At 33.8% G+C, this 10500-nt stretch overlaps 1 protein-coding gene across 18 annotated transcripts in view; it reads left to right on the forward strand.

Moving 5' to 3' along the window:
* The window catches only part of LOC131425800 (protein tramtrack, beta isoform), a 522944-nt gene that overhangs the window by 500465 nt on the left and 11979 nt on the right, over positions 1 to 10500 (forward strand). For all 18 annotated transcript variants that reach the window (XM_058587977.1, XM_058587980.1, XM_058587979.1 and 15 more), the window contains one exon: positions 3397 to 3620. In XM_058587977.1, the coding sequence (XP_058443960.1) occupies positions 3397 to 3620 (224 nt within the window). The remainder of the gene's footprint in view (positions 1 to 3396; positions 3621 to 10500) is intronic.

Below are 10500 nucleotides of genomic sequence, written 5' to 3' on the forward strand. Positions count from 1 at the left end.
CATTCACATGAAATGCATATAGAATCTAGAGGCAACGTTATATCTGATCGTTTTTAAGTGCATTTCATATCAACGTAGCATGATTTCCATTAAATATCAACAGTTTTTACACTCATTTTATAAGTTAAGTGTTTATTTTCATGAATGTCATGTGTTCTACAAGCAGTGATAGATCGAACGCTTTGCACATGATGCTAGCGTGCAAATTATTTTCAGTGTATCACGAATTTTGACAGATACTACTGTGCCACACATTGGCGATTAAGCAAGAAATCTCACATCGAGATGGCGTTTGAATACATTTATAATATGGTGCCGTGTGAGTGGATTACTTGCAGAGGAATGCTCACACCTTTTATTATTTCCACCAAAAAAATTCGCAGTCAAAAAAAAACGAACAGAGACAAAGGATTTTCGTCTTTCATTTCAGCAAAAATATAAGATAAACAGGCTCGAACTGTTTGCCTCGATCTTTAAAAAGGTTCCACTTCCACTTTCAATGACAACGATTAAAACATGTATTTTATTCTCTTGTCATTTCAATAACATGTGAATTAAAACTGAGTAAAATAAAAATTAACTCTACTGATAACTTACAGCAGAACAATAAGACCTCGACGACATCTGCAAATGTTCGTCAAGCTACTCATTCAAAATTTAGCTTGAATCTTAGCTCTATCGAACAACTTTTCGCACGTTATTAGCTAAAAATCCCTTGCATAGCTCATGTCTCGTCCAGAAACCCATAGAAAGAAAACAAAATGAGAATTCCCCTACCCCCTCCTAAAACATAAACAAACAATTAAAAACAAACTAAATATAATTTGAGTGCCAAGCTGAACATAGAACAGAATGAAAAACGAAACTGAATTTTTTTACAAATGAATTTCTTCGAGCTGCTCGAAATAACACAGTAGTAGTACAGTAAACGAACGCTGTAGATCTGAAGAACAACTACCGAACGCATCGTAAACAATTCTTAAAGGGAAAACCAACCCCACTCACACAAAAACACACTCATACATTCATACATACATTCAGACATACCCACACGCTCGTACAGGCTAGCGCATAATTCCAGCATCGCTGATGTCCGGCATGATGAAAACGGTGGAAAGTTTCATTTTTCGGGAAAACGAGAAACAAAAAATTGTCATTTTTGCAAATACAGTAACAACAAAAAATAACGAAGGAAATGAAAGCGGTTAAGTGAAAGAATAAGAATGCAAGATAGATACAACCATACAACAGAAGAAAAGCATAAATTTATTATTAACGGTAAAAATAATAAATAAGCAGATATTGATAAAGAAATATTAAAATACACACACACTGTAGTGCCTGTCCCCCAAAAAATCAAAGATATAACATTAACGGAAGAAATTAAAAAAAGGAAAACCGGATGAGTTAATGCGCAAACAACCGTGTGAGAGTGAACTCATGCGGGTTGCGACAGCGAAAGCCAAGTTGAAAGGCGGAATGAAAAAAAAACAAGATGGAAGCAAATTTACGCTTTCGTTAGGGAGACTGTTTGCTCCTCGTTTATGTTTACTAGTGTTTAAGTTCACCTAGTTGAAACGCTAATTATTTTGCCTCGTTTAGGTTTTCTTCCTCTTGTTTCGTACGACAGTAGCAGTAAATCAGATATAGTTGAGATATAAGCAAACTACAAAAAATACTTTAGCTTATTGTCTTACCAGCTAAGGAAAGTAATACAAGTTGATAAGCAGCAAGAGCAAAAAAAAATTATGATACAACGTTAGTTATTAGCAAAACGACAAAAGTGAAATTTATATAGGAATCGTCACCTGTGTTTTCTTCGTACCGATTACCTTCTTTTACTTTTTTCGAAAAGTTGGTAAATTATTCGTCTGGTTCAGAGTAATCCAAGCGAGTATACTTAAAGAAGAAAAGCGCGAACACATAAACACAACTGTAGAAACTTCGCTTTTTGTTAAATTAAACATATTTAATCCGAATTAAATGCGCCAGCGAAAAAAAACATAAAGTGAATTCGATTTTACTTAGAATCATAAAGCATAACAACTATGAAGAACATCGTTTTGATGCAAAAAAGTGTAGATAAAGTGCAAAACAAAACCGTAAACAATATATTTTTCAACCTTTCAAGCAGAAAAGCAAAACAAAAACGGAAGAAAACAAGTTGTTTCATTTGTTTACCATTTCTTATTTTTACGCAAGATAGCAGCAGAATAATAAAGAAAGCAAAACAATTGAAATTGATGTTATGTTAAAGTTTCTCTTAAAGTAAGACAGGTTAAGTAAACAATACAAAAAAAACAAACTGGATTATTTACAGCAGTACTAATTATTGATTTATTTACACATACAGAATCAGACACAGGAAACAAATAGACACACGCAGAGAGCGAAATAGTTACTTGTTAGCTCCTTTCCGCGTGGGAAGCCCCGCCTCCCCTTCTCAGAAAAAAAGAAACAATGAAAACTCCTCAACAACAAACACCCACATCCAAACAAAACAGAGAGAACAGCATGTCGATGAAAAACCGAGAATTGAATACATACTTATTCATATGAAACAGCTGAACTAGACGTAACGTCAGTTTCAATTATTTTTATATGGAAGCAAATCGTACCGATTCATATGAGGGAAAATAAAGAAAGAAAACAAAAACTATATCACTCACTTTTTGGGTTTCAAGCATGTCCATTTGAGTTTCAGTAAGTTACAAGTAGTTACAATTTTCGAAAAGATAGCGACGAAAAAAAACAGAACACTAGAAATGACCAAAATTTACTTCCAAATGCTTTGAAGCGATGTAAAAAATTGAGAAAAAAATTAAAAAAAAAAGAATACAAGAAACTTTTAGCTGCCTTTAGACCCAAAATCTTGAATGATACACTCACGCATACACTCTCACAAGTTAATGATTTCCCTTTTTGTGTTAGACTACAACAAAAGTATATTATCAGCACATGAAAAACTAAAAATTAAATGGACATGTAATCAATAAATGAAGAAAAAAAAATTACAACATGAGATACAAGATCGACACTCGGAAGCAAGTTATGAGAATGCAGAATTTGATACAATTTTAAATGGAAACAGAAAAAAAACATGGAGAGCAAACAAATTTAAAATGCATATCATAGTTGTAAAAATCCAATTTTGACGAAGTAAGAAAACCATAAAGAAAACGCTGTAAAAATATTATAATTATTAGAGACGATGATAAAGAAGAAGAAAAATGAAAACAAACAATAAAAAAGAAAAAATAAACTTTATCTATTTAATTCGCCGTGGCTACTGTTAGCTAAGTGAAAGAAATGCCAGATGTCTTAAAACGAAAAAAATAAAATGAAACAGCAACACAACAGAGAATTCAAATTATTTGTACCTTTGTCTACTTTCAGAATTTGAGTCACTTTTTCGCAACCGGCAACTACAACCGTGCTACCGGCATCAAGTCGGCCCCACCGGCACCGACCGGCATCATTGGATTTCCCGGGGCTGCCGTCGGGGCGATTCCATTCGTGTTCCCATTCGCACCGCTTGGTCTGGGCCTGTTCGATACGGATCCCAAGCGGATTTTGAATCTGCTGCATCACCAGTCCGCACTGGCCGAGGAAGCACTGAGGTAGGTGTAGTATCGATAACCGGGTGACGTTTCGCGAAAAGTTATTTCTCCGAATAGGTCGTTTCGACGAAAGTCAATGTCATTTACAAAAAAGAGTGTGGGTAATGTCAGAGACATAACTTGATTGATTGTAAGTTCAGAACTAAATTCCAAATTTGAATTCTGAACCTTAATTAAAGTGTAGAATTCTGAACCTAAATTCTGGAAATGAATTCTGCAACTGAGTTTAGAGATTAAATTCTGAAACTGAATTCAGAAAGTGAATTTTGAATGCGCATTCAGGAATTAAATTATGGTTCAGAAGTCAGTTCCGAAATTCTGTTTCAAAGTTCAGGTCATCAATTTCTTTACTGAATCCAGATCTAGAATTCATTTAATGAATTTTGACCCCGAATTCTGAAGTTGAATTCTTGATCTGAATTCTGGATACGAATTACAAAACTTAAATTAAGGCACTAATTTCAGTTCGAAAATCTAGTCAAGAAACCTGTTTCAAAATTCCAGAATCTAGAATAAGGATTCAGTTCCAGAGTCTTAGTTTTTACTTTGGAACCTGTATTCTGGAACTAAATTCTGAAACCGAATCCTAAAATTTTTTTTTGTTCTTAATTATAGAGGTTTTAACCTTAAGGTCATTCGCCTCTTCTGACCAGAAAAGTTTTCTGACCCTATATGCGGGGTTGGGAATCGAACCCAGGTGGGTTGCGTGAAAGGCATCGACTATCCCATCACGCTATACCCGTCCCCCTAATCCTGAAATTTAATTCTAAACCTTAAATTAAGTTCACAATTCAGGTGGACCAGAATTCACCATTTGCATTCAATTTGGAATCCAATCCAAACGAGACTTCACACGCCGCAGAAGGTCTGTTTTATTGCTGCTGCTGGTTGAAGGTCCAGTCCCGTTTTACAGACAAGAAAAAAAGCATTGATCTTCGACCATGGTATCCCTTTTAAACTCATCCAGTCGAAAATCGTGACTGAGACTACATTAAAACCGTCGTACGAGTGCGAAAACGACAAGCAAGCATTATGAGTTTTCCTCATTGTTTCCAGAAGTTAGAGAAAACTAAATTTTCACCTCTGAAAGTTTAATCATAAATTACTGATCATATTTCTGATCGCATGAATAAAGAATGTTTTTGCGTTTAGTACAATCCATGATATTCACGATTAAGTTCTACCCTTTCTTCAGCAGGGCGAATTTTGAAAAGGCGTCCTATCGTGAAGTAAGACGTGTTCACGTCAAAAACCTGTTTCAATTAACCCAATTAAGTAATGAATGCTTTCTTATTAACATTTTAATTTACTATAGAAATCGATAGAATCGCTTTTTTGTAGATTTTTTATTCCTACTGTGGTGCTTCCGGGAACCAGAAACGGGTCAAGGTCATTTCGCCGAAAACCATTTCGCCGAAAGCCATTTCACCGAAAACCACTTCGTCGAAAGGGGAATTACACCGAATGTAATTCTACCAAAAGGATCATTTCGCCGAGTGTAATTTCACCGAACGCCATTTCGCTGAAAGGGTCATTTGGCCGAATTCGTCAATAGTCTTCATATCGTGATTGGAATTGATTTGAAATAAGGACAAATGAAAAATGATAACTGATGATTTACTTCCGTTTTGTTGAACTACAATCGTACTTCTGAAATAATCCAGAAAGACTTGAATTATGTTTTTTATTTTCTTTTCTATTCTATTTTTATTTCATAATCTACAGATTTTTCTATTCTATTGGGAGTTGATGAGAGGTTATATGCTGCAATTTGCAGCATTCAGCGATCAATTCTCATAGACAACTCAAAGCTACATGGATTTATAATAATAAACATAAATTGTCCAAAAAAAATGTGTTAATAGCAAAGACTTTAGTCCGGATTTTTAATTGTGATTATCTTAAGGTAATTTCAAACTCGTGCCATCTGTTTTTAACAAATGATAATAATCGATATCTTGAACCGATGCCATGAATTCCCAGTTAGTAGATTCACAAGTGGCAAAGAAAAACAATAAATCTCTACCTACAGCAGGTATAAAACTTCTTATTTTTATAAACATATTATTTATATAAATATTATACATGAAAAACTAATAGAGTTCTTTTTTTGTTAAAATGAAACACTAATATTACAAGAAGAAAACTTAAAAAAAAAACATTCAAAGTATATTGGTGCTGCTGCATGATTTTTTCCATTCAGGATTCTTGAAATAAATCCGTTTTCTATCGCTAGTAACAATTCGATGCAAACTGAATTTTCTTTCGTGTTTTTGAAGCATAATTTCACAAGTGTTTGTTCAGTTTTCCATCCATCCATGTCATTCATTCAATTCATGTGGCACCCAGTGTCCACATTTTTGGACTTTCCCATAGCTGATAAACGGTTAGATAATGGTTTGTTGAGCAAAATTTCACATTACTGTCATTCGCTTTCGACTAGAAGTATCATCTTCATACAATATTGCTTCAAATTTGGCGTCTTCAAACTTTTTCGACGATCTTCCGCGTTCTTCCTTTCTCACATCATTATCTCTGAGCCGTTCAAACCATCGTTTGCATGTAACTTCTGATAGAGCATAATCACCATAATCACTACAACAAGCATTCGATGCGTGGTTTCTGCCGCCTCATAAGTTTTAAGGGCAGTGGGTACAGTTTTCTCTATTTAAAGGAGTTTGAAGTTGATAGGAAATTCAAAACTAACAATTTGAAATAAATGTTGTTCAATATTTATTTCAAATGAGCACAAAATTTGCAGAAACTCAACATGACATACGCAATAAAACCAGGAAACTTGTATCGATAGAAAGAAACAAACCGAAACGTGAAACATTTCTAATTGGAAATGTCATTGACCTTGTCTTTGGTTAAAGATGTCATTTTCGCAGTGTCAGTGCAGGGTTGACCATAGTGAGCAGTTTACATGTAATCCACTGATGCTCATAGGTAACCAGCGTTTCACAAGGATATCTTCTGCCATGACCACAAACGATGTAAGATGGAATCACCTTATGTAGTCGCATACTTACCACTCCGGGTACCGGGGAAAAAAATCCGCCATGCTTCCCTTTCGGTGGAAAGAATTTTTTCGAACTGCGACATATTTTCTCGAAAGTTATGTTCTGTCTTTTACGTTTAGAAGCATTTGTTCTTTTAGCAAGAATTTAATTTCGCTTGTTGCCGGTCTAACTTTGCAGCGCTTGAAATCAATACAAATTTTCTAGATTGGACTCAAAACTGTTCCAACGCATAGGTCATATAAATTGCAGGACGTGCGAATTGATTTCGGCTATACTGGTCCCCGGAAAGCAGTTCCGGAAGTACCGGAAATCGAAATCGAAATCTCATTTCGATTGATGCAGCAAAAACTGAATAAAAAATCTTCTAATTTTGGCTCGAAACTATTCCGATTTTTAGCTTACGCTAGTTTACGCCCGAACAATTTTCCCCGTTCCTATTCAATGAACAGTTTTGACGTGAATTTAATGTGGGGCTCCTTTTACCTTATTGTATTTAAGACTGCAACAGAAATATTTCTCCATACCATCGGAAATATTTGTGATCAGATTTTCAGCAGTATAATAAATAACTCAAAAATAAAGTTTTCTAAAATGTTTGATATGAACGAGCATTAAGGTGAAATTCATTGCCAATATAAGGAGAGTAAAATTTCAACCGCACGAATTGAACGAATCATTGCACAAAGTGTATCGTGTAAAACCGACGCATAAAAAAGCGGGAAATTTTCAGTAATTGAGTGCAGTAGGCTTAGGACACGTTTTGTTCGCCAGTGAAACAGGCACTAACTATGTATCTTTCATTGACTAATATACGAGAGACACGTTTGTGCATGTTGTTTAAGACGGTCAATTTGATATATTCATGATTTTTTATGGATTTTTAGATACTTTTTGTCAACGCTTAGTGAGTAAATATCAATATTTTATAGTATATAATTTTTAAAATCAATGTTGGCGGTTTTCGGGTTGTGAATATTCTTTAAAATCGCTATTTGTATTTTCAAGATGGGTTTGACAAGTAAGTTGTTGGACTTATTGTCATACCAATACCACTGTAGAAAAAAAAGAGAAGGACTATTTAAGTACAAAAAAATGATCAGTTTTAGAAATTGAAAACCAAATGGCGGCTTGGCGGCATTTCCGCGAAAGTGCTGCATTTTGACGGCCGGAAACATAAGTCAAGTAAATCTTGACTAATCGAATAAAAAATTTCACAGAATATTCTCGATAATTATCTCCACAGAGGTACGTAGGGGTTTTTTAATTAATTGATTTTCTGTAAAATGGTAGCCCTTCGAAAATAAAACCAAATTTTTTCATCACAAAATTGTTCATAAAAAAAATTTTGAATCGATTGGTCAAGATTTACTTGACTTATGCTTCCGGCCGTCAAAATGCAGCACTATCGCGGATATGCCACTAAGCCGCCAATTTGTTTTTCAATTTATAAAACTGATCATTTTTTTGTACTTGAATATACAGATTAAAAGTGATTTATACAAAATTCGGATTACTCCATTTTTTTTATCCCAAAATAATTCCCCAAAAAATTCCTTCTCTTTTTTTTTTCTACAGTGGTGTAACCCCTTAACAGAAATTTAAAAATCTTAGATGGCCATAAACGATTTGTTGCAGATTTTTTAAATTTAAAAAAAAAACTAATTGGAACATAGCATTTTTAATGTCATCATAATCGGTCTTGTCTCCTACACAATACTGTAATTTTTAGCTCTCGTGTGTTTCGCCTTATACCGTTCGAATGCTGCAAGTGAAGCATTGAAAGTTAGCAAAATTTAACCAATCATTCTACTAGTACGTACGATTATCGATGTTTGGAAGTGTGAAAAAGCCTGTCAGTTTTATTTGTATTCAAGTCATTCGGTTATGTCTCTGGCATTACCCACCCGTCTTTCTACATGTACTGACGAGTCGAACACGAAACATAAAGTAGGGTAACGGCTTCCTATTTCATCTGAGCTCCTATTTCGATCTCATCCTTTCACCTCATTGAACATGAATAATAATTTACAACCTACCTGGACCTAACTGTGAAATGTTTTAAAATGATTATAAAAGCTATTGTCACACTTTTCCATTGAAAGAAATGGTTTTAAATTCTTCGGTGATCGTTTTTTTTTTTTCATTTAAAATAAACTCACTTTTCAATTTAGGACACATTTTCGTCTCAAGATTTACAGTTCGTCATGTTTCTGATTATCTATTAATCGATTCGTCTCAAAACATGATCACTATTTCGCACAATTACACTACCATTGAATGGTGGATGACTTCATAATTAGTAATGTTCACTTGCCACTTATTTAATTAACGATTAAAATCTTCAAAAATTACCAGACAAGCAATAAAAGTCTTCAAACATATGAGATGAAAATTTTTCACTTAGTTCACTTGATTGCGCTTTGTTTTCATGTCATTTGGTTTCGCAAAGTTGCCAATTTATCTCATAAATTTACAAAACAAAAATTGTTTTTCTTCTTCAATTTATCATCAAAAAGTATGTTTTTGGTATCCGTGACATTAGTTTAATAATATGGTTTATATTTATATTTCAATAAAACTGTTTCGACTTCGAATATTACCAGGAAGAGCGTGTTAAACACTATAGAAATAACCATTGAGGCAAATCTAGTAGCACTGATTTCATTCCGCTATACGTCAACATAACGCTGTTAAATGTGTGTGTTTCATCGGCTGTGCACAGAGATACCAGATGTTTTCATAGAAAATATGTATTACTTTGCATAAAAAGTCTATATCTGTTCTATCTGTTTTCACTAATAAAATGATGTTAAAAGATAGTTCTTTATTTCCACTTTAACATGTGATTTGTCCGTTGAATAATAAACTTTGAAAGAATCACTGAAATCAAATACTAATAGATACTTAGAGAGAAAAATCTAATTTTTACTTCTCACTTTCTATGAACCTGTACAAATCTGTATTAAATTTAGGAAATCTGTATAAAATCTGAACTTTGATTTAAATCAGTATGCGAACGTAAAAATCTATACAATACAGATAAATCTGTATAAATGGCATCTCTGGCTCTGCATTTTTTTTAAGAAGGGCTAATGCCTAAATAGTAACAATTCCTCTTTTTGGTTTTATTTAAAGTTCACCAAATTAATTTTACAGTAAAATTTTAAATTCAAAGCGAAAGGTAACGGAAACGAACGATACATTTTTTAACGTTAAAATGATTTCAAACTGGTTCTAAAAATATCGTGTGTTGTCTCAGTTGGCATTAGGCCGTTTTTCAAGAAGTTAGCATTAGGTCGTTTTCAAGAAGAATTCTGACATTTTGAACCTGGGAGTGTAATAGTGGAATATTTTGTTTTGATTGCTGTTGCCATTGCTAATTTATAGGATGAATAAAGGACCAACGATAGGATGGATAAAAATCCATTGAGATGAAATTAGGAGCAGAGTAGTGAACACATCATAAGTGTTTTTAGCTGTTTTATGAATATTAGTTAAATTTTCAAGAATTGTGAATCAATTCTCAACTTTGAGCAAGGCGAATGAAGCAGTAATATGAAACAGTTATAGTAACTTTAGTGGCTAAATCGGGGTTTTGAGGCGACGTCCTTACAAATGAGATGAAATAGGGAGCCCTTACCCTATAAAGAAGTGCTTAGGTAATAAATTTTGCAAGAGAGCAGTTGAAGACACTCAGGTCAGCACCAGAGTTACCATATTCACAGATTTTTCTGTAAAACCACAGATTTTTTTTGACTATTTTGCCACACAGATTCTGAACACAGATTTTATCAAAATTAACAGATTTTTACAGATTTTTATGAATATTGCATGAAAAAGGCAGAATTTCAAAATGT

This window comes from Malaya genurostris, chromosome 1 (genome assembly GCF_030247185.1).
Source record: "Malaya genurostris strain Urasoe2022 chromosome 1, Malgen_1.1, whole genome shotgun sequence".
In the NCBI taxonomy this organism is placed as follows: domain Eukaryota; kingdom Metazoa; phylum Arthropoda; class Insecta; order Diptera; family Culicidae; genus Malaya; species Malaya genurostris.